A 25,842-nucleotide genomic window follows, 5' to 3' on the forward strand; every position below is an offset into this window, starting at 1 on the left:
TTACTCTGCTCTGTATATTTACTCGGGGCCAGACTCGGACGTTCTCAATGTAGCTATCATAGATTAGTTACATTTAAAGACCCAGACCACCTCTGAACAGCACGCGCGTGTAATGCTGTGTTAGAGCGGCCTTTCTGGCTTGACGGCGGGGGAAACATGAAATTTACTCTTTGAAGGATGTGGTCATTTGTAGATTTTGGTGTGACATAGTCTGAATTTTCAAGCCCTCTTAAGTAACAGCCAGTGTTTGGCTGATGATGAATGTTTAGATGAATGTTGGCAGCTTCAGGGCAGGAGATTGTGTTCCACATCCTGCAGACTCAGTGACAGAAGTGTACTGAAGATGTCATAAAGTACACCATGAGCCTTTTAATAAAACATTCAAGTTCGTTTTTACATGAAACAACTCTTTTACCTTAATGCGGAGTGAAATGGAAACAATATAAAGCACAATAATGAATAGTAATGTAGTAGAAATAATAATACCATGTGAAGCAGACTGACAAATCTATTGCAGTATTTCAAAATTCAAGTACAGGAAAGTGTGTTTGAAAAGCTGAAGTTGTTTCTGGCAGGTGGAGTTGTTGGACTGCGTGCCTGACGGTGTGTCTCTGAGTGCGGAGCAGGAGAGGGACGCGGAGGTGGCGCGCTGTGGGGCTTTGGCTCTTTGGAGCTGCAGCAAGAGCACCAGGAACAAGGAAGCCATTCGTCGGGCCGGGGGAATCCCTCTGCTCGCTCGACTGCTCAAGTCATCACAGAAGAACATGCTCATCCCTGTGGTGGGAACCTTGCAGGAGTGTGCTTCAGAGGTTTGCTTCATCTGTTTGAATGAGCCAGTTTTAGATTATGAGTGTAGACATGTTTTGAAAACCCTATCATAAACAAACAGTACTACTAAACCAAAAGCAGATGCTTGAAATATTTATTTGAAATTTCTTTATTAGCTAGTCACTGAAATAAATTTAGTCTAGGATTCGCTTTTGAGCAATTTTCACTCAGAAATTGAGCCTTTGCAAACCCGCCCTCCTTACTCTTGCTATGTCCAACAAACAGTGCTGCTCTCACACTACACATCATGTGTGTTGCTTCTGGTATGAAACAAGTTCTCAGCTTTAAAATGTTGACATTTTTTAAGAAATTCAAACAATAAATAGGCTACCGTTTTGTGGCTCACTGATCAGATCACTGTATTGGCTTATTAGATCAGTGACACGTAAACCGATCGTCTTTTCTTCTTTACTTAAAGCACAAAAAAAAACATGAATGAACATCATAACATATTTTATTTTAACCGCTGACGTCAGTACACACAATATTTCAAGTTTAAGTCCACCTAAGTCAATCTACTCTCCTTTCTGTTTTGTTTGTCGGACAGAATGGCGAATCTGGCATTATGATTGGTCAGATCAACCTGTCAGTCAAGCTGTTGCGAACGGTTAATTGCTAGTAAATCTCACAACTAACAGTGTTTGATTAAACGTGAAGTTTTGACAGTCCCTCCAGGATTTTATGATTTTTTTCTCCCGGGGTTTTTGCAATCAAAATTACTGATTTTGTGGTTGTAATTTAGAGAAATTTGTAAAAATGTTAAAAATTTACACATTTACCATATTATAAATTATGTTAGATGCAGAACAGTAACAAAATTATGGATAATTCAGTTAGATAATTATAATTTAGTTTTTGTGAGACCAAAATTTTAGCAATTATTTTGTGGTAAAATGACAAATTCTTCAGGATTACCAAAAAAAAACATTGTTGATTTTTGCAGTATGTCTTTGTAAAACAGAAGAAAGAAAGAAATACTATTATTCAGCAAAGATGCATTAAATTAATCAAAAGTGACAGTAGAGACATTAAAATATTTCAAATAAATGTTGTACTTTTAATCCTGAGAATCCTGAAAAAATGCCATAATCTCCACAAAAATATGAAGCAACTATTTTCAACATTGATAATTAATAAGAAATGTTTCTTGAGTGCCAAATAAGTATTTTAAATGTATTTTTAGAGGATCTTGTGACACTAATGACTGGAAGCTCTTCAGCTTTGCCACCATAGGAAAATAAATTCCATCTGAAAGAATATTAAATAAAATTTGAAATAATATTTCACAATAATGCAATCTTAATGTGGTAAAAAAAAATCAATAAGCCCCAAGAAACCATGGCTTACAGTGAATTTATAACAGCCAAGGGGCATCGTTAGGCTTTTATAAAATGGTTATTTCGTATACGTAGTAAGGTTTCACAAAAAAAAAGTTAATAAAGTAATGATATTAATAAAATTAATAAAAACAATATTCTTCCACCAAACAATGTAGTCCCTCAGAAACGATTGTGGTTGCAACAAAGTGGTTGCCAAGCAACACAAAGACGTAAACAAAGGTGTATGTTTGTAGTGTATTTTACAACAGCTTCGGACGTGGCTCAACCAATCAGAATCAAGGACCGCAACTATCCGTTTTATAAAAAAAAAAAATAATTGTGTAATAATAATCTCACGGACCCACTGAACAGTTGTTTAATTTTAATTCAAAATGTATTTTTCTAACAATGCTAATGTTTACATACACAAAAGTATTGTGAAACATAACGCAAGCTACAAATGCTACATGTAAAACTAGTCTATGTAAGGACACTTGCCTGAAAATAGCACGCTGTTCATGAAACCTTACTTTTGACTGGCAGATTGTTTCTATTAAAGGACCGGTTTGAAGATGTGAACAACTGTATGAGGCCAGAAGCAAGAAACCCTAGGATGAAATAAGCGCTATGCCGCTGCACGCAGTGTTGTTTGGCAGGGCAGAGTGGTTTTTACAGTAGGTGTTCAGCGTGGAGAGTCATTCTGCATGTTTGTGTTGGCAGAAGAGCTACAGAATTGCTATACAGACTGAGGGCATGATTGAGGATCTGGTGAAGAACCTCAGCTGTGACAACCAGGAGCTCCAAATGCACTGTGCCAGCGCTATCTTTAAGGTACGGCCGTACACACTCAACTACACTTTTCTTTGGCACTGTATAAAAGGGGTGAGGTTGAGGTAAAAACGAAATGAAAATACTCATTTAGTCCTGGCTCTGATCGTCATTGTCTCGATGCTGCCTAAATCTGTGTACTGTGTGTGTGTGTGTGTGTGCGTTAGTGTGCAGAAGATAAACATACCCGTGATTTGGTGCGGCAGTACGACGGACTGAAGCCACTGGTCATGTTGCTCAACGAAGCTGAAAACAAGCAGTTACTAGCGGCCACGACCGGAGCCATCTGGAAGTGTTCCATCAGCTTGGAAAATGTTGCTAAGTATGTAACTACAGAGCTTCTGCACAGACATTTCTTTAATTTTTTTAGACAGTTTTCTTCTCAGAACAACCGTAATTGCTCATCATGTGTGGAATAAATATTTTATACAGTATGTTGCTTCATATAATTTATCACAGTAGATGAATATGAGGTTTATGGGGTATAACTTGCAGAGTACAGGTTTAAAACAACTGTACTACATAGTTCTTCTTAATTAGGTTTCATTCCTAAATTCCTAAAAATCAAAATTTGATTGTGTGGTCAATAGACCTCTTGATCTCACTGTGGCATATTTAGACTAGGAGGAGTCAAGTCGCTGCGAGATGCGTAATTGGCTCCAGATTTGGTCAAATTGTGCACGGCTCATGAAAAGGGGTCTGGTAAGGTGAAGGACAGGAGATGTGCAATCAAACGCAGCCTTTGTTTTTATGAGATGTCTCATTTGTTCACTTCTAACACTCAGATTTTCCATGGCTCAAAGCTGTCAACCATTGTCCATCGGAGGCTGCGCTGAGTGCAGCTACAGAAGTGATTATTTGAAGAGAGAACAAAAGTTTTTATAAACTCTGTGAATGAGCTCTGATCTTTTATGATGACTTTTTGCTAGAGGAATGCGAATTGTTCTTTCACCCATACCGCTAACAAAAGATGAAGTAAAGTGTTGATTTTATAGACACCCGTGATGTGTTAGTCGAGGCCGTTGCTCCATTAGTGGCAAGTGGGCTGTGGGAGATGTGGAATGCTTCCCTGAAACAGTCGTGCTGTAATAATCAGGAGTGTAAGCTGAAAGACTCTTAAACCGTTTGTCATGTAAAGCACGCTGGTCTTTCTTCCAACGTCACTTAGCTCGGTGAAGATGATGACCATCCTGGAGGCTTTCCTGGTGTAATTTTTCTGGCGGCTGATGTCTTTTAAGCAGTCGTTTTCCCCCATAAATACAAAAAAACCTTGGAATCATCATCTGGCCTGCCCGTTCTGTCACACAAGCACTCTCATATAAAAGTGATTTACACATATTACTTTGCTTTGCAGTATGCGTTTGGGGACATGTACTCTACAGGGCTCAAAAATGCATTATTTAATTCCACCATTACCTGTCTATAAATTACCAGGTGTTGTTTTCACAACTTTGAAGCCAGGGAGCTGATAAATCTACACTTTTAGTTTGTGATAAGAGTGGTTTTTTTATGTTATTTTATGGGATTGTTATAGACGAGGATCTGTAGAAGGATCTACTGTCTGGCCCAACACCAGCGGCAAATAGAATAGTATTGAAAGAGGAATTCAGAGGGAGGCTTGTGTCTGAAATGGCCCAGTAGCAGCAAGGCCGCTCTCTCTCCACCTCATAAGTCAAAACTGACAAAAGCTCATCCCGCGTTTACATCAGGCTTAGTTTGCTGAAACTGGAGGCAGGTGCCCCATGCCACAATCAATTCACTTAATGTCCCATTAGCCAAATAAGTGTCTTCTAAGAAAAGTAATGCTCTGTGAAAACATTCAGTTGTTAAGACTGTGGTTGTGCTAATACCTCTGAAGAAGCCTTGTTGAAACTTTAAGCTTAAAAGAGAGATTAAACAAGCCAGTAAACAAACTTGGTGAACACTACTGCAGTGTAAACTCCTGTTCACACAGAAAAAGATTCATTTTCAGAGTGTTTTGTTTTCATGTGAAGCACAATATTGTTTAAGGTGTTAAAAATGATAGTTCACCCTAAAATTACTCACCCTCATGTTGTTCCAAACATAGAATCATCTTTGGAACACAATTTAAAATATTTTAGATGAAATCTGAGCCCTTTCTGACCCTGCATAGACAGAAACGCAACTAATTAAAGACAAAATTTTCAACTATCCCTTTAAAGGAGGACAAAAATTACTCACTTAATTACAGATAATTTACTCACCCCCTTGTCATCCAAGATGTTCATGTCTTTCTTTCATCAGTTGTAAAGAAATTGTTTTTTGAAGAAAACATTTTAGGAATTATCTCCATATAGTGGACTTCTGTGGTGCTCCTGAGTTTGAACTTCCAAAATGCAGTTTAAATGCAGCTTCAAAGGGCTCTAAACAATCCGAGCCAAGGAATAATGGTCTTATTTACCAAAATGATCAGTTTAAATTAAAAAAAATACAATTGATATACTTTTTAACCTCAAATGCTCGTCTTGTCTAGCTCTGCGTGAACTCTGCGTATTCCAGTTCATGGCAGTTAGGGTAGGTCGAAAAACTCCTATCTCATTTTCTTCTCCAACTTCAAAATCGTCCTACATCGCAATTTTACCTTTTTTTTTGTAGAGTTGGATCTTCTTTGCACATTCACTTTGTAAACATTGGGGCGGTACTTCTGCAGTGATGTAGGATGATTTTAAAGTTGAAGATGAGAGTTTTTCGACCTACCGTAACTGTCATTAACCTAGACAAGACGAGCATTTGAGGTTAAAATATATAAATAGTACATTTTTTTAGTATATACATTAAAAAAAAAACTTCTTCCATGGCTGGAATTGTTTAGAAGATCCTTTGAAGCTGCATTTAAACTGTATTTTGGAAGTTCAAACTCAGGGGCACCATAGAAGTCCACTATATGGAGAGACACTTCAGGATGTTTTCCTCAAAAAACATAATTTCTTTATGACTGAAGAGAGACAGACATGAACGTCTCGGATTACAAGCGGGTGAGTAAATTATCTGTAAATTTTTGTTCTCAAAGTGAACTTCTCCTTTAATGCTTAAAGGGATACTCAACCCAAAAATGAAAATTCTGTCATCATTTACTCAACAACATGCCATCCCAGAAGCATATGATTTTGTAACGTCTGTGGAACACAGAGATTTAAAAAAAGTAATCTGTAAAATTCAAGTTGATGGGTCCCTCAAAATTGATGCTTCAAAAACCATGCAAAATAACCAAGACAAAAAAGCCCCTTTCACACAGCAATCCCGGTAAATTGTCATACAATTACCAGTATGACTTTACCAGTAGATTTACAAATACGCTGTTCACACAGGCAATGGCATTCTGGCTTTTTACCAATAAGAGTCCATTCACACATCAGCACCAAAATGCTGTCATTTCTGTGATGTCAGTGATCAGAAATTATCGTTGCGTGGTTGTCTTCGCTGTATTTTCACTGTCTGTCCAATTTGCCAACATTTTTTAAGAGTGACAGGCATAAGAGGGTGATCAAAAAGAACATGTTTGTGCTCTTATAAACATGAGACACACATAATAGTATCCAATTCCAGAGCCACAGCCCTGATAAATGGAAAAGAAGGCTGGGTCTTGAGCACAACATGTTGAAAAAGCTGTGAGATGAGGTGCAATGGTCAAAGATGTCCATCTAGCACATATTTACATAGAAAAGCTAAAAAAAAAAGCAGTAGAGCTTTGTAAACAGCTCAGAGTAATCACATCAATCTCCATAAGAATACTATGATTGGCCAATTTGGATCAAAGCAGACTTTATTCGTCAGCGCATTCCACTATTAGCAGCTATTACAGCTCTGGGCCTAAATTCATTGTATTTTAAACTTAATTGCCAATCAATTGTTGAAGCTATTAAGGTGTGCTGACCCAAAAATGTTTTAAAAACCTGGGCCAAGTTTAAACCAGTAACCAGGGATCACAGCTGGCAAAGGGGCATGTCTGACTTTGACATGTATATATTGCCATTATTATGTAATCAAAATGAAAATTATTATTGCTGGTCTTTAATGATAATGTGAACTTACTTTAATATATTTGCACCAAAAAATAAGAAGGATTTATGCTGAAATGTTTCCAAATTTTTGGAGGGCAGTGTAAATACGTTGTGAAATGATGGTCGTCTGTGCTTTTGTGTTATTTATTTATCAGCCAGGTGATATAGATTAAAGTCGTGTTCATTTTGTGTGGTTTTTAAAGTATTAACTTTGAGGGTCCCATCAACTTGCAGTTTATGTACTCACAAAGGTGGATTTTTTTCTCTAAAAATCTTTTTTTTTTATCCTTTAAGATTCTGTTGAAGAAAAGTCTTTTTGTCTTTTTTCTTATTATTGCAACACTTTTTCATCTTATTTTTTCTTATCTTATTTTTCATCATATTTTATAGAGAACCAGGTCTTTTATCAGTGTATTAGCTCTTATATCAACTCTTTATCTTTATCCAGAACATAATAAAGATTCATTTAGTACTAGATGCGCCAAACTAAATAGAGTTACACCTCTTCCGTTATTTTCCCATGATAGCCTGTATTGTGCTGCTTTCACTTGCACAGGTGGCTGGTTGAAAGTTTTAGACGTCCGCTATATAGAAAACCACTGTATTACTGGCAGAATATTTAATGCATACTTGGACATGAAGAAAGAACTGGTTTTATTACATTTTTTTTGTTCAACATATAAAGCATCAAGGTCGAACACAGCATTTGGAATAAAACAAACCAACCATTTATGTAAAATTAAATCTGCCGAGGGAGGGGAGCGCGAGGTCAGTGATCATTTACCAGGGAATGTTTTCCCGATCCATCTGGTCTCGGTGTAAGCGCAGTGTGCCATTTCAAAAACAATCATGGCCTGGCGTTTTAAGGCGAAAATCATTTCAGAATGTATTTTACAGTGGTCATAATTTTGAGGTGCTTTTCCTTCTTATTTTTCTCCGCTGAAAGCACACAAGCTGAGAGTCCTGGTGTTGCCAGCAGTAGACAGCATGTCTTTGTGTGGCTTGTGAGAGGGCCGGTCACGTGCGTCCAGCAGAAAGAGGGGTTCAGGGCTGGGTCGAAGTGGCTTTTAGAAGGTGGCGGTGACCGAAGAGGATGTGAGACCTCCACAAATGTGCTGGGAAAAGCATATGTTAACCATTAACCTGATTAATGATGCATAAAATTAAAATTGTTATATTATAACAAGAAAATATTAGAATGATTATGCTCATAACCTTAATTCGATTATACACAAAGGGTGATATTCACTGGAGTTTTTAGTTATATTAATGCAATATCACAGTCATCTATGATCTTTCAGCTAAGAATTCATGAAATACTTAATTACGCACTAATTTCTAGTGATGATTATTCTAAATCGGCCAAAATAATTGAAATGGGTTGGAATCATTGACCGAAACAGTGACTTTTATCTAATGGAGTGCTTTTACCATGTCAGCATCTATTTTGTGCACACAACATGGATACATTACAACAGGTAAACAGCAGTTTACCCATGATGCTGGAGAAGCAATTTGTAAAATTAGTTTGGCTAAATTAGTGACATGCGGTTCATTGCCGACTACTATAATTTGAACAGCATACGAAGTTCAACAACCCAAATTTAATTACCAGAATGTTATTTTTTGGCTAAACGAACACTTGGTTTCAGTGTGTCGGTTAAAAAAAAAAATACCCATCACTACTGATTTCCTGTACTTTTTTCTACAGTAGTGCTATCAAAGTGATCCATAATTGCTTCATTTAGAAATTACTGACCTTTGTTGTTGCTAACTCAGACAAGCTTTACAGAACATCCCATAGAAATGAATGGAGATTTCTATGAACAGTGAAATACTATGTAAAATGTTCTCAAAAATTAGTCAATGAAACCCAGCTAAATTACACAATGACATGATTAAAAATCAAAAAGAATGATGGAAAACAATTCTCAAAGTAAACTCAAAAGAAAAAAGCATACATTTAAAATGAAACCAACATTAGAAAACTATAAAAGCTTGTCTGAGAAAATGGGTGAAGGCAACAGTTGCTATGTCGGGAATATTTTAACTGCGTTTTAGGAAAGGGTCAATTGTTCTGTTAATTCTATACTATCAATCAGAGGCAATAAGAGCATATTTAGGCTGCCGTTAGGAGCTCTAAAACGGTGCATGCTCACTTTTTAATCTTTTTTTGTGGTAGCGACTGACCGGTGCTGTTTCATGTTGTTTCTCTTGGCATGATTATTTGGCAGGTTGATGTTGGCTTTACAAAAATAGACAACACCCACAGTCCATTTATCAGAGGTAACATGTAATTACTCCACAACTTTAATGTAGCATGCTGATAACACTTCACTGATGGCATCTCTGTTTTACATGCTATGTTTAAGTGTAGGCCTTGCCTTTTTATGCTGAGCTAATTTTGGCAGCTGTTCTTTTAATTTTTGTTTTACTTGCAAGAAATGTTTGGTTGATTTTGACCAGAGCCAAGTGACCTTGGACACTCAATGGTCTTCAGGGCAGCTTCGCCAGAAACCGTAACTGTGAATAAAAACACCCGTATAGCTTAACCGTACATCAGAGATTAGTTGAGGCTCCCTGCGACCACATTATATGCCTTTTAAATGTTTACTGTAGTTTGCCGCTACTTGGCAAACAAAGCCAGAATCGCACCAGAAGCTCTTGTTGTCTTGCTCCAAACCAGAAAATGTGGTCATAAATGCATATTGAGCGCAGCGTGGGAAATGTTGCGGTGATAAAGCATCACTGGATTTATTCTCCTCCGAGATATCCATAACCCTTATGAATGCTTCCTGTTGCTATTTAGGGTTTCGAGTCTTCATGTTTTTGCAATCCATTGCATGATGGAAAAAAAATGCTTCATCTAATTATAAACAAACCATTTCATGTTTTTGTGTCCATTGAAGAAAGTTCTTTCAAAGCAATATTGACACAACTTTGACACAACTCGAATTCCCATGGATTTGCCATTATCCCACACATTTAAACCCAAATTTTAAACACACAGGGGAAAAGCTCACTATTCATTACAAAACTTTATACAGCTTTCAACAGCTGTGATTTTAGTTTTTTTTAAGTTACAAGCAAGTGTTCACAGAGGAAATGTTCCCAAGTTTGGAAAAGAGTGCACCATAAATGCTTGTGCGGAAGCAACAGGAAATGGTATTTTTCTTGCAGATAAGCAATTGATGACGTGGTATATTGAATCATAGTATTATCATAGTATATACTTGTAAATATTTCTTAAATACACTGACCAAAATTATAAACGCAACACGTTGAGCTGAACTCAAAGATCTAAGACTTTTTCTATGTACACAAAAGGCCTATTTCTCTCAAATATTGTTCACAAATCTGTCTAAATCTGTGTTACTGAGCACTTCTCCTTTGCCGAGATAATCCATCCACCTCACAGGTGTGGCATATCAAGATGCTGATTAGACATCATGATTATTGCACAGGTGTGCCTTAGGCTGGCCACAATACAAGACCACTCTAAAATGTGCAGTTTTACTGTATTGGGGGGGGGTCCGAAAACCAGTCAGTATCTGGTGTGACCACCTTTGCCTCACGCACGTACAACACATCACCTTTGCATAGAGTTAATCAGGTTGTTGATTGTGGCCTGTGGAATGTTGGTCCACTCCTCTTCAATGGCTGTGCGAAGTTGCTGGATATTGGTACGAACTGGAACACGCTGTTGTATACGCCGATCCAGAGCATCCCAAACATGCTCAATGGGTGACATGTCCGGTGAGTATGCTGTCCATGCAAGAACTGGGATGTTTTCAGCTTCCAGGAATTGTGTACAGATCCTTGCAACATGCAACATAATCATGCAGCAACATGAGGTGATGGTCGTGGATGAAAGGCACAACAATGGGCCTCAGGATCTTGTCACGTTATCTCTGTGCATTCAAAATGCCAGCAATAAAATGCACCTGTGTACATTGTCCATAACATACGCCTGCCCATACCACAACCCCACCGCCACCATAGGCCACTCAATCCACAACGTTGACATCAGCAAACCTCTCACCCACACAATGCCATACACGCTGTCTGCCATCTGCCCTGTACAGTGAAAACCGGATTCATCCGTGAAGAGAACACCTCTCCAAAGTGCCAGACGCCATCGAAAGTGAGCATTTGCAAACCGACTGTTGCAGCAGCTGTCTGGGTGGCTGGTGTCAGACGATCTTGGAGGTGAAGATGCTGGATGTGGAGGTCCTGGGCTGGTGTGGTTACACGTGGTCTGCGGTTGTGAGGCCGGTTGGATGTACTGACAAATTCTCTGAAACACCTTTGGAGACAGCTTATGGTAGAGAAATAAACATTCAATTAATGGGCAACAGCTCTGGTGGACATTCCTGCAGTCAGAATGCCAATTGCATGCTCCCTCAAAACTTGCGACATCTGTGGCATTTTGCTGTGTGATAAAACTGCACATTTTAGAGGGGCCTTTTATTGTGGCCAGCCTAAGGCACACCTGTCCAATAATCATGCTCTCTAATCAGCATCTTGTTATGCCACACCTGTGAGGTGGATGGATTATTTCGGCAAAGGAGAAGTGCTCACTAACACAGATTTAGACAGATTTTTGAACAATATTTGAGAGAAATAGTCCTTTTGTGTACATAGAAAAAGTCTTAGATCTTTAAGTTCAGCTCATGGGGGCAAAAACAAAAGTGTTGCATTTATAATTTTGGTCAGCGTATATACAAGAATGTGCTTGTATTTATATATACATAATAATTACACACAGTACACACACATATATTAGGCAAACCCAAACTTTTATTTTGTATGCGGTTAATCGCAATGAATCGTTTGCCAGCCCTATTGAAAACACTTTGTATTTGCATATGAGTAATAATTTTCTTGCTCTCTTTCTTTCTCACAGGTTTCAGGAGTATAAGGCACTAGAAATTCTGGTAGGCCTCCTTAAAGACCAACCTGAAGAGGTGCTTGTTAATGTAGTGGGCGCTTTGGGAGAATGTGCCCAAATATTGGAGAATCTTTCCACTATCCGCAAAAGTGGTGGTATCCAGCCTTTGGTCAACTTACTCACCGGCACCAACCAGGCCCTTCTGGTCAACGTCACAAGAGCCGTGGGAGCCTGTGCCACTGACCCTGAGAACATGGTGTAAGTCTTACCTCTTACCACTTTACAAATCAAATAATAACACTCAGACTGTTTTCACTGTTTTTGTATTGCCTAATTAACCTGGATCCAGAACGGTTGTCCAGAAACAATCCAGCAACTGACAATGTTCACAGTGTCCAACCTTGGCCTTATAATCCCTCTCATTGTTGCCGTTGACTCAGTTTAGGATGACAAGGCATTGTTTTTGTCCTCTGTAAAAGATTCCATGTTCACCGCTTCTACGGCGGATCCAGCGGGCCCTGGGATGTGCTGCTTGACCAGTCTCCACACTCCACACATGCAGGGCAAGAGCCCTCAGCCCTGGTGCTGTAATTACAGGGCTCGGAGATCTGTGTTTACTCTACCTGCTGTGAGACTCATAGCTGCGGCCAGGGTGGAGGCCTTTTATTGTCTCAATGCGGTCAGTTTGTATAAGCTGCAAAGCACTTCTGACAACGGCCATTTCAACTTGCTAAACAGAAACAGGCAGGCGAGCATAAGCACAGATAAGTACACAGAATGTCGTTTTCAGCTTTTCACCCCATGCACTTTACTGTATTGTAGTAGATTATAGTCTGTGTTGCCATGCAATAAAAAGCTGTGTAATCATGAAATAATGGCAAAAAAACATCTTTTCAGGTGCTGTCACAGGCTGCATGCAAAAACAAATGACCAGTGTAGTCTAATTTGCTAACAAATACAGTTGAGGTCAAAATTTTACAAGCACCTTGCAGAATTTGCAATATGTTAATTATATTACCAAAATAAGTGGGATCATACAAAATGCATGTTATTTTTTATTTAGTACTGACCTGAATAAGATATTTCATATAAAAGACGTTTACATATAGTCCAAAAGAGAAAATAATAAATAAATAAATAAATTGCATACTCTTGATTCTTAATACTGTGTTGTTACCTGAATAATCCACAGCTGTGTTTTTGTTGTTGTTGTTGTTGTTTAGTGATAGTTGTTGAGTTCCTTGTTTGTCCTGAACAGTTAAACTGTCGCTGTTCTTCAGAAAAATCCTTCTGGTCCCACAAATTCTTTATTAGTTCTGTATTCTAACCCTTTCCAACAAAGACTGTATGATTTTGAGATCCATCTTTTGACACTGAGGACAACTGAGAGACTCATATGCAACTATCACAGAAGGTTCAAATGCTCACTGATGCTCCAGAAGGAAAAACAATGCATTAAGAGCCGGGTGTAAACTTTTGAACAGAATGAAGATGTGTAAATTTTTCTTATTTTGCCTAAGTATCATTTTTTCATTTAGGACTGCCTTTCAGAAGCTACAGAAGATACTTAAATGTTTCCCAGAAGACAAATTAAGTTGCATTTACCATGATCTTCAAATTCAAAAAATTTTCACCCCCTGGCTTTTAATGCATTGTTTTCCTTCTGAAGCATCAGTGAGCGTTTGAACCTTTTGTAATAGTTGCATATGAGTCCCTCAGTTGTCTACAGTGTCAAAAGATGAATCATACAGTCATTGTTGGAAAGGGTTCAAATACACAGAAATGCTTAAAAAACAAAAAATTGTGGGAAATGAAGGATTTTTCTGAAGAACAGCGGGCAGTTTAACTGTTCAGGACAAACGAGGGACTCAACAACTATCACTAAATAACAGCAACAACAACAACAACAACAACAACAACAAAAACAACAACTGTTGATCATTTAGGTAACAACACCGTATTAAGAATCAAGTGTATGTAAACTTTTTGAACATTTTTATAAATTCAACTAGTATTTTCTCTTGTGGACTATATGTAAACATCTTTTATGTGAAATATCTTATTCAGGTCAGTACTAAATAAAAAATAACATGTATTTTGTATGATCCCTCTTATTTTGGTAAAATAATTAACATTTTGCAGATTCTGTAAACTTTTGAACTCAACTGTAAGTCATGAATTCTTTTTAGTGAATAAAAAACATACATTGAGACCAGTATAGTTTGATTTCTGAAACAAATGTCATGTCGTTCCAAACCTGTAAGACCTTCGTTCATCTTCAGAAGACAAATTAAGACCCTCTATAGACAGCAAGGGAACTACCAAGGCACAGAAACGCAGTAAGGACATCTGTAAAATTGTCCATATGACATCAGTGGTTTAACCACAATTTTATGAAGCTACAAGAATGCTTTTTGTGTGCAAAGAAAACGAAAATAATGACCTTATTCAACAATTCTCTCTTTTCTACATCATTTTTGTTTTTGGGTGAACTATCCCTTTAACTAACAGAAAAACAAGTATCATTGTCTTTAATATACGCAGAGCACAAAACTGCCATGTAATTCACACATTCACAGAGATTGGAGTATTGGTTTTCTGTATATTTAGCACATCTGACTCTCATTGCTTTTACAAGGCTGTTATAGACTGCAGTCCCCTTCTTAATTAATGCTGGACACAAATGAAGAGCGTTTTGTTCCCTTCTCTTCGGCACCCAAGCTCACACAGCCTTTGTCTGAAACATTAATACGTTTATGGATGTGAGCAACCACAGTGGTGTAGTAAAAGTCCACAAAGCCTGTTTTTAAAGAAATAAGGTCATTCATTTCATTTAACTCTTTGACTGACCAAGAATGTCAGTCCTGTAGATCTATGTAACAGCTCTTGAACATGTTGTTCTTGTTTTCTCATGGAATCTATATTTAGGACCTGCCTTTTTGTTCCCATTTCCTTGTAGTAACAAAAGAGTCTTTTTTAATGCTTCTCAATCCTTTTTGTTCCGTGTTGATGGTTTATTTTGAGAATTAAGCACAGTAGTCTACAAAGCAATTAGCATAGCTCGTATTTGATCATTGTTTTCTTTTGTAGAACAATATGTTCAGGCCTGTTTCTGAAATTAAAAGCAGTAAAAGGAATCCATGACGATCTGCCTTCCACATGGTACAAAATACTCTGGAACTCTAATAAATAATTGGTCAATTTGAAAACACACTAAGTACCTTTTCAAAATGATTTACTGAAGTATTACAGCTTTATACATCTAATGGCCAACTAAATTTTCCACTGTTGTTGTCAAACACGCAAACTTCCACAGCAAAACCAGCCCAGGGACTGATTTGTAGATACATCGTGCTACTGTAGTGTTGAGTGCATCTTACCTGTTCAAGTGCAGCATTATGTCCTTCTCCTGAAGGATTTAGTGGCCTCTCAGGATAGCGTGGGGCTCTCCTTGTTATCATGCTTCTCAAACTGATTTATTATCAGGACGGGGTCGGGGGGTACGCTTGGCGTTAAGAAGGCTCTGACCAGTGCTCGGCCCGTCCTCCGTTCACTGGTTCCCCTCTTTGCGGCGTGGTTTAGCAATTATGACAGCATTGAATGTCGGCCTTGTCGCTGGATGCACACATGGGAAACAGGTTACATGTTATTTATACCTGACAAACGGACCGCACTGAAGAGTCATTTTCCCGTTCTTCCCAGAGCCTGACTACATCCTTTAGTAGAATCATATCCGCAGTATGAAATACAGCCTGTTCTTAAGTAAACCTCACTCAGAAGCAGTGAAATATAGAAAGACTTGTCTCTGAGAATGTTTGACTTGGAAAACGTACTTTCTCTGGGTTTTTTTCCTCCGAGTCGCCGACAGGAACCGAGTTAAACGGTGCGCTTGGTGCAAGTGTGTGTGAATGTGTGTGTTTGTCCACGGTCTGCTATAAATATCCGCACGGACCTCCTAAAAGCATTGTACGGGTCAGGCCTCGGCCAGGCTGATGCGAACATGTTTTAATGGAGTTGTTGGAAGGTTTGGAAGGTGAGCAGGGGGTATCGGCGTAAGGGGACTGAGCAGGTGGGATGTGATGGGAAAGCCATGCTGAGCAGCTTTCTGATCTGCTACTGGAATGTTTTCATCATCACACCAGGAGGGATAGTCTGCTGCAAAGCCAAACTGAACCCTGGGAAAAACAGACATATAAACATGTTGGGAAAACAAGTCATGAGCTTACACTGTACAGTGCACTGTAAACTATGTAATGGGGAGTGATAAATCAGGTTGATGTGACATCTCTCTCAGTGTCCAGAAGTTACAAGTTGTTATTCTTCTCTCTCAGGATAATCGATCGCCTTGATGGTGTGCGCCTTCTTTGGTCTTTGCTGAAGAACCCCAATCCAGAAGTTCAGGCCAGTGCTGCCTGGGCCATCTGTCCCTGTATTGAGAATGCAAAGGTAGGTTTAATTAAAGGAGAAATTCACTTTCAGAACAGAAATGTACAGAAAATGTACTCACCCCCTTGTCATCAAGATGTTCATGTCTTTCTTTCTTCAGTCGTAAAGAAATTATGTTTCTTGAGGAAAACATTTCAGGAATGTTCTCCATATAGTGGACTTCTATGGTGCCCACGGGTTTGAACTTCCAAAATGCAATTTAAATGTAGCTTCTAAGGACTCTAAACGATCCCAGCTAAGGAAGAAGGGTCTTATCTAGCAAAACGATTGGTTATTTTCTAAAAAGATTACAGTGCAGTTAAGGGAATGTAGAAAAACTCCCATCTCATTTTCTCCTCCAACTTAAAAATCGCCCTACATCGCTGCAGAAGTACCGACCCAGTGTTTACAAAGTGTATATATAAATTGTATTTTTTAGAAAATAACTGATCGTTTTGCTAGATGAGACCCTTCTTTCTAGTCTGGGATTGTTTAAAGCTACATTTAAACAGCATTTTGGAAGTTCAAACTCACAGGCACCATAGAAGTCCACTATATGGAGAACATTCCTGAAATGTTTTCCTCAAGAAATTTAATTTCTTTTACGACTGAAAAAAAGACATCTTGGATGACAAGGGGGTGAGTAAATTATCTGTAATTTTTTGTAAATACTGGCTGTCACTTTTGTAGATACGCAAAGTCTTGAATAGAGATGGCCAAGTTACCCAAATCTAAATGCCATTGTGGTATCTAAACTGAAAGAACATGAAGAACTACTACTGAATGCACATTTAAGCTAGAGCGCTGCCCTCTATATCATTAACTTTCCATCAGTCCACAAGTAAACATAGAAATCACACGTTCAGAATTACAACATCCAGTATATGGACAAAGCAGTTGGTCTCATCTATATATAGGATATAAATCTCATAGCTGGCACAGAGCAAGTCTGCTTTCCTAAGCCTCTTGTGTAAGGCATTAACACAAATGCATTATTGTTCTTGTAGATTACCAGCACAATTACAAATAAAAGAGCATTGTTGTGTAATGTATCTTTATAGTTTTTCTAAACCACGTTTTCTGCTTTTCTCAGGAAGAATTTCTTATCCTTTCTTTCTCTGTGTAGCCCCCTGGCTGTGATGTGTCACTAGAACAACGCTGGTTCACTTTATGGTCTGCAATGGGTCAGCAGTCTTTAGCATGCACATTCAGTGAGGGTTGGTGGCAAGGGCTTTGTGAAATTATGTACCCATCCAGCCCAGGAACCTGTTCAGCCTCACAGCAGCAGTTATTTAGATAAAGGCCCATGTGGATTGAGTTAGCAGCTCCAGGGCCAGATTTATGAGAATCATGCTTGAGGAACCGCATCTGGGGACTTCAAAATCCCTACTGGCGCACAAACACACGCTCACAGCTGTAGTTACTATGAATCCTCTAGTGATTATTAGCTACTGTAAGAATGTTCAACTATGTGGTCCAAAGAATCAAGGTGTGGTCACATCGGAGATTTTTGTGAAATTTTGTTCGCAATAAAAGGTCCAATAGTGTAATGATGTATGAAGCACTGCTCACATAGAAATAACTTTTAAACCAAACACTTTTCTGTTGGTTAACATGGCGAATCAACTTGAGCCCAATGTGAAATCTGTATGGGGGAATCTTTTGTCTTCCACAAAATTCCTTCAGTAGGTTTTTTATGTTTGTAGTGTCTCTCTAGAAGGTGGGCGAATTACTAGATTTGATTCCCAGGGAATGCATGTACTGATTATATGTACATCCCGGACGAGCCCCCAATGGGGCAGTCATGGCCTAATGGTCAGAAAGTGAGACTTGTAACCGGCAAGGATTGTATTTGGGGCGAGTGAATGTACAAGCGCTGTCCTCCACTCTCAGTACTACTGAGCAAGACCTTGAGCAAGGCAGCGAAACCCCAACTTGTTTTTGAATCAGATCTAGATATAAAATCAAAGCAGCTGAGTAGCGGCATAATCTTTGCAAATGTATTGGTGGGGGTCACATATTTTTGGACCAATAGCAGTAAGTAGTTGTTAACAACTGGTACAAAGTCTTTCTGAAATTTCTGTCAGACTGCTTTGAATAAAAAAAAAACCTTTTTGGATAGATTTTCTAATTAGGGCCCAAGCACCAAGGTGTGGGGACCCTATTGGAATTGCTCTGTTTCTTTTTCTTCTCCAAAATGAATAGCATTTTTGAGGGTCTAAACATTTGAAACCCATGAAACTTTGCACATGCAACAGAAGTAGCGAAAATTTAGATCTGATATGGGTTTCAGAAGTAGGTGTGGCAAAATGGCTCGATAGCGCCACCTATAAAAAGTGCCACTCAAGCTGTTTTATATACATGTATGAAATTTGGTACACACATGTAACACACCAATACCTACAAAAAGTCGGTACAAAGTCCAAAACCCAAAAGGTTTTTTAAATTAAATACAATCATTTTCAGGCATTGTATTTAAACAAACTCCTTCTAGAGATTTAAACAGATCAACACCAAATTTGGTCAGTGTAATCTAAAGCCCTTTGTGATGTTAAATTACAAAGATCTTGAGTTTTCGTTGAAGGGCGTGTCCGTGCCAGCCACACAAACTTTGCCATGAAACAGGAAGTTGTTATAATTCAGGCATGCAATGTCCAATCTGGCCCAAACTGCACGTTTGATAAGGCTCCTGTCTTGAACACATACTCATGCACATATTCAGTTATGGTCATAGCACCACCTGCTGACAACAGGAAGTGGCATGTTTTATGCTCTAACAAACTCCTCCTAGAGATTTAATGACATCAACATAATATTTGGTCAGTCTACTCTAAAGGCCTTTGCAATGTTAAATTGAGAAAATCTTGAGTTTTTGTTAAAGAGCGTGTCTGTGGAGGCCAGACAAATTTTGATGTTTCGCTATGGAAAAGAAAGTTGTTGTAACTCAGCCATACAATATCTTATCTGCCTCTAACTTCACACATTTCATAAGAGTCCTGGCCTGAACACATCTAAAGGCTAATGTTCCCTTATAATCGTAGCGCCACCTGCTGGCAACAGGAACAGGACTTAAACATGCAATGTCCGATCTGCACCAGACTTCACATGTTTGGTAAGAGTCTTTGTCCGAAGACATCTGAAGGCCAATATTCAGTTATAATCATAGTGCCACCTGTTGGCAACAGGATATGTCATGTTTTACACTTACTTAAACATACCATGTCCAATCTGCACCAAACGTCTTATGTTTGTATCAAAGTCCTGGCTTGAAGACATCTACCATGTCAGTATTCACTGATAGTCATAGCGCCACCAACTGGCAGCAGGAAGTTTGGCACATATGAATGACTTTGACATATTCCTTCTATATTTACCACTTTAAATGCATTTTGCTCACCGTTCACTGTTTTCCTAAAGCCACTGGGTGAGCCCGGATGCGAGAGCCCTTTCAACACTGCCTGCAGCTTTAATTCTTTCCTTGTTTTCATTAGAAATGCATTGGTTTCTTAAAAGTCATGACACACTAAGCTGTCTGTTAACCCGCACTAGTGACACTTAGTTGAACATGTTGAATCAGTTGCAGAGCTGGCTGGTGAGAGAGATCACTCTGATTGTCTGTTCAGCTTGGCGAACCAGTGCACAAAATAATGGAAGTGATTAAAGCATACAAATGATAAAGCTAAGAGGGCACACAAAGGACTCAACTGATCAGACACATGCAAAGAAGCTGTGGTGAACAAGATTTGTTTATGGTTTGCATATCTGCAGTCTTAGGTCATCCGTTGTCCCCTTTTTGAATGATGAATGAAGGCTACTGCCACCTGCTGGTATGGAGAGTTGAGACCCTCCTCTCATGCAGGTACAGAATGTACATGCTAATTGGTCAGTGGATGTAGTATTTGTGGTGTGTTCAAGCACAACCAGATGCAGGTGACATGAGGCAAAAAAACATAATCTGATAAGTTGACGTTATTGCTTATATATAGTGCACATTTTCCAAAAGCATTAATGTACATGTTAAAATGTTAGACCTCACACTCAATTTCCTTAATGCTATAATATTTGTTGAGTGCAGTTCCCTCAATTTTGTCTCTCATATTCACACTCTCAGCATCTTGTTCCTTCCTTTTTCTCCCTTGGGCCTTTTCCTCTCCCTCTTTCAGCTTGGCTTACATTGGTTTTTGTACACTGTTTGTGTTTCATCCGTTCTCCCTCTTTCTCCCTCACTCTTCCTCCCTCTCTGCATGTCTCGCTTCGTGCTGTGTTTGCTGATGTGGAACTTAGTTGGGGATGTTTTTGTGGGCCCTGGGTTGAAAGGGTTCCTCAGTGACCCTCCGCAGCTGGTGGCTCTGCCATACTTCCTCTTCTGCTCCCGCTTCTCTCTCTCTCTCTCTCTCTCTCTCTCTCTCTCTCTCTCTCTCTTTTCCAGTGTTCATCAGTATTCCTGTACTGCCATTTCCTGTGTGAGACACGCTGCGGATTCCTCCCCTCTCCTCCCTGATCTCTGCCCAGACACACTAAACACAGAGCTCATCCTTTGGCATCACTTTAGAGGCTCACCCTGCTCTGCACGCTTGACCTGCTCTGGGTCTCCTCTTATCTTTCTTTCTGGGTCTGCAGGGTGGAAGGCTGCTTTCTACTGTGCTGTGTACAAGGGTTTATTAGGGTTAAGCTGTGTGGCGAAATACAAGGTTATAGAGGGACAGACTCTATTATTCTCAGGAGAACCCCACTCACAAGATGGTCAGGGACTTTAGACTTTGTTCTTTAGGTTAGGAGGATCCAATTCGCACGGAGGTAAACTCAAGACATTGTGTCTTGTACATAACCAAAACAGAAACGGCAACCTGTGGTACTCCATAATCACACCTTGTCATCGAAAGTGACATCTTTATTCAGTAAAAATAGCAGGTGGGAATACAAGATTGAGTTGTTTACTGAATGTTTGGTTTTATCTGATTCCAAAACCACAATGATATGCCTCTATACCGTCAATAAAGATATCACTGTACTATTTTGTCTTTCTAAACAGTCTGGTGCTGTGCTGGCATGCTACATACCCTCTGGCACAACTGAAATGACTGGACTGAATATAAAAGAGTGCCTAAAGTTGCCATTTCTGTGCAATATGTGTGGGCATGTGTGTTTTTAATGGTTTAATGTTCTACTGTGGTTGACCCTATACTTTGGTATGAGCTTTTGTGTGACCTGAGGCCTTTGGGAGAAAACACATCCTCTATCATGGTGCCACCAAGCCTAAAACTAGCACAAACACAGACAAAGGGAAAAATAACAGATGTTCCTTTTCTCAGCCATATTTCCTCTCTGAGGTGAGTATATTCTCTCTAGGTAGTGTGGACTGATTGAGTTTGACATGTAGAGGTTTCAAATGTGACAGAATGAGTACAGACTTGCTAAATCTCACAGACCATGTCTTATCCCAAAGCATGCTGCAGCGTCTCCAAATATCGTAAGAGAAAAGTGGTTATTCTCAATGGTTCAGTTAGCGATTTAACACGTGATAAATAAACAAAATAAACATTTTCACAGTTCATGACATTTTCTTGTTTTTTCTGTCTTTAGGATGCTGGGGAAATGGTGCGTTCTTTGTGGGTGGTTTGGAGCTCATTGTTAACTTGCTAAAATCACAGCATAAAGATGTGCTGGCCAGTGTTTGTGCAGCCATTGCCAAAATTGCCAAAGATGTGGAGAACCTGGCAGTTATTACAGATCATGGTGTGGTTCCCATGCTGGCCAATCTCACCAATACCGTGAGTGCTGATCTAGTCATGTTTCACATTTACAAATTCACTTCTTTGAAATTGTCCTACTAGTCATTTCACAATATTCTGTCATTAATTACTCACCCTCATGTTGCTCCAAACCTTCGTTGTTCTAAGACCTTCGTTCATCTTCGGAACACATATTAAGATATTTTTGATGAAATCTGAGAGCTTTCTGACCCTGCATAGACAGCAACGCAACTGACACATTCAAAATTAAAACAGTACAGGGGAAATCAGTTGTTCAGCCTTAATTTTATGAAGATATGAGCTACTTTTTGTGCACAAAGAAAACGAAAATGATGACTTTATTCAACAATTTTCAAATTCTTTTCCACGTCACAAGTCACAGTAACTATTTTATTGATGTCCTTACTACCTTTCTGGGCCTTGAACATGGTAGTTGCGTTGCTGTCCACGCAGGGTCAGAAAGCTCTCGCGTTTTATAAATAATTATAAATAATAATTTGTGTGCGAAGATGAACAAATGTCTTAGGGATTTGGAACGACATGAGGGTGAGTAATTAAAAAGGTCACTGGATGCCCATTTGCCACAAGTTGATATGATTCTTTAGGGTTGTAATGAAAAGCCTATAACATTTAAGTTTATGTTAAAGTTTCTCAGTGTCATCCTGTCATCCTATATCACTATGTTACCTTTTTTGTTAAGGGTGTTTGATCTTCTTTGCATGTTCACTTTGGTCAGAACATCAGCAGCGATGTAGGATGATTTTGAAATGATTTTTGAAGTTTCACAGCTCACTCAGTGCGGGTCTAAGTTAAGACAGTCGTGTCAATTAACAATCGTGGGAGCGGCCTGTGCAGAACTATGTCATTCTACCAGAAATCGCAGAACAGCCTGATTTGAGGAAGTGATTGTTATTATTGGGGATTAAAAAAAAAGCACTGGGTGGATTTTTATCGTTATAGGGTGGTTGTACATACACACTGCCAACACCCATTGATGTTCAAACAACATGTAAAAGTGAATTTTGTATCCAATGACTCCTTTAATGACAGAATTTTCATTTTTGAGTAAACTATCCTTTTAATGTACTTTTTCTATTACTGAAAATGAATTATAACTGTATGTTCAATCATAACCATACTAAAAATGTGGAATAGTCAGTATCTAATCAGGTTTTCTCTGTCTCCCTCAATTTGTGTGCTTTTACAGGGGGATGATAAGTTACGTCGATACCTGGCGGAAGCCATCGCCTGCTGCTGTACTTGGGGGAGCAATTGTGTATCATTTGGGGAAGCTGGAGCTGTAGCCCCACTGGTACACTACCTTCGCTCAAAAGACCCTTCGGTGCACCAAGCGACAGCCCGGGCTCTGTTTGAGCTTTCTAAAGACCCGAACAACTGCATCATGATGCATGAAAACAGAGTGGTGAAGGTACTGATCCTTTAGTTAATTTTATTTGTGACACTGGACAACAAAACCAGTCATAAGGGTAAATTTTTTTTAAAAGTAAGATTTATATGTCATCTGAAAGCTGAATAAATAAAGTTTCAGTTGATGTATGGGTAGGATAGAGCAACGTTTGGCTGAGATACAACTATTTGAAAATCTGAAATCTGAGGGTGCAAAAAAATTAAAATATTGAGAAAATTGCCTTTTTAAGTTGTCCAAATGAAGTTCTTAGCAATGCATATTACTAATCAAAAATTTTGTTATATATACAGTAGGAAATGTACAAAGTATCTTCATGGAACATGATCTTTACTTAATATCTTAATGATTTTTTTGCATAAAAGTAAAATCGATCATTTTCACTCATACAATGTGTTTTTGGCTATTGCTACAAATATACCCATGCTACTTAAGACTGGTTTTGTGGTCCAGGGTCACATATATTTCCATACCAGTCACCTGCTTACACATCTCATTTTTTGTATTGCTAGCTTCTAAAATCTCTCGGCTGAGAGATTTCCCCAAAGTACAAGCAGAGTTGGCACACCGCAGCTTGCGACATGTGAAAACATCGCTAATGAGCTTTGAAAGGATGTGTTTCAAACATTTTTTGAGCAATGAGGGCAGGGAAAACAAGGCATGTTCTCTCTTTCTTTCTTTTTTTTGTGGTGATGGTTTAATGGGGGGGAAGACGGAAGTTAGAGCGTTTTCTAACCGTCATGGGAATTCAGCAGAGCAAACAGCAGTGTGTATACTGTGCTTCGCTCCGCCACCCCCCCAGTTGTCCCCTGTGCCCTAGCATGCCAGGGCTGCTGAGCATTGAAAGGCTGTTGCGCGGGGAACGGTTGCTCAGCAAGCTGCTGGGAAGAAGGAGCAGAATGTGACTGTGGCATGACTTTGGCCAGGACAGACTGGTCTGGGGTGACAGAACACTGCTGGGATACTTTCTGAGTGGCACTTTCTGGAATCCACTCAATACGGCGCACAAATCAAAAGATACACGCTATGTTAGACAACAATGCCTTACATGGTCTTTAAAACTTTCCGTAATAATTGCTCAATTTACAAGTAACTAAACGGATTTATGTGTTAGGTGTGATGTAGGTTTTATTGCAGGGTTATTTAGGGAAAACTGCTCTCGGCTAAAGCCAAAAATCAAGCATTTCAAGATGTGGCTGTTGGAGTGACAGGTCTAGACTGCAGCAGCTCAAAAAAAACCTAATGTATTTTATTATAGAGCTCTATAATGTCACCTGGTGGTTAGCGTAACCTTTAAACAAACTATTCCTTTCAACCCGAACACTACGTATTCTTCAATAAAAGACGTATGATGTTTTATTTCTGCCATGTACACTGTAATTCAATTTAGGAAGAAAAAACTTGTTTTGCCAATATTCAAATGTAACCACATTTCACTTTCCCAATGAGATTTTCACATGAGAAAACTGTTCGAGAGCTCGTACATACAGTTAAAAAGCTTCCCCCACACCCCCAATAACAACTGGATATAAATTATGAGAGTGGTTGTCGTGTTGCAGCCAAATATTTTTTCCCATGTTCCTTTAATGGTGTGCTGTAGTCTGATGTGCTGGTGCAGTGAATGTGGTTCAGCTCAGCCCATAATTGGAGGCTGGACTGAACTTTGGGTGTTCCAAAAGAGTAATGTCCAATTTGCAAAAATCGTTAAGGCGAATGTTTTTTTGCCCGGTTCAAGCAATGACAAAAACTGGACAGCTCAGTGTCTGTGCATGTGTTGCACCATCCAACCTTCGACTGCGCCCTCATTACCTCTTTAACTTGTTCTCACTGACATATTTGCTGCCTCCACCTGAACAACCACAAGCAACTGTCATTTAAAATGATATACAGGCTATTGTGACAGAAGATGTGTTAAAACAATATTTCCTAGCATTGTAAATGGGTTCCGAGAGACAGTTTATCGGGGAGCTATGTCTGCACTGCAGTTTAATTTATGAAGGGGTGTAAAACTCAAGACTGCCTCTTGCTATTATTGCAATCGTATTTCAGAGTCAGAAGCTCTTGTACACCCAACAGCTTAGAGCTGTAATGATTTCCTCCGCTCTCTCTCCCTTTCGCGCTTTGCATGCTGTGCCCTCTCAGACTTATGTTCTGTCTGTAAATATGCAGCTCGACGTTCTTAATGGTGTAGAACTCAGTCCCCCAAGCTTTAGAGGAAATTAAGCATTGAGAAGAAAGTATTTTACACTGGAAAATACATTAGAGATGGTCTCTGCACCCTCCAGCTTCTCCAAATTCTGCCGTTACACTTTTTTACACAATTTAAACTCAAAAAACAACTTTTAATATA

The 25,842-nt window shown here is 39.1% G+C and overlaps 1 protein-coding gene across 1 annotated transcript in view; it reads left to right on the forward strand.

Moving 5' to 3' along the window:
* The window catches only part of odad2 (outer dynein arm docking complex subunit 2), a 68,352-nt gene that overhangs the window by 34,456 nt on the left and 8,054 nt on the right, over positions 1 to 25,842 (forward strand). Inside the window, 8 exon segments of the mRNA XM_051123731.1 lie at positions 576 to 809; positions 2,868 to 2,978; positions 3,143 to 3,297; positions 11,904 to 12,146; positions 16,220 to 16,334; positions 21,897 to 21,915; positions 21,918 to 22,084; positions 23,274 to 23,495. Of these exon segments, the coding sequence (XP_050979688.1) occupies positions 576 to 809; positions 2,868 to 2,978; positions 3,143 to 3,297; positions 11,904 to 12,146; positions 16,220 to 16,334; positions 21,897 to 21,915; positions 21,918 to 22,084; positions 23,274 to 23,495 (1,266 nt within the window).

This window comes from Labeo rohita, chromosome 12 (genome assembly GCF_022985175.1).
Source record: "Labeo rohita strain BAU-BD-2019 chromosome 12, IGBB_LRoh.1.0, whole genome shotgun sequence".
NCBI lineage: Eukaryota > Metazoa > Chordata > Actinopteri > Cypriniformes > Cyprinidae > Labeo > Labeo rohita.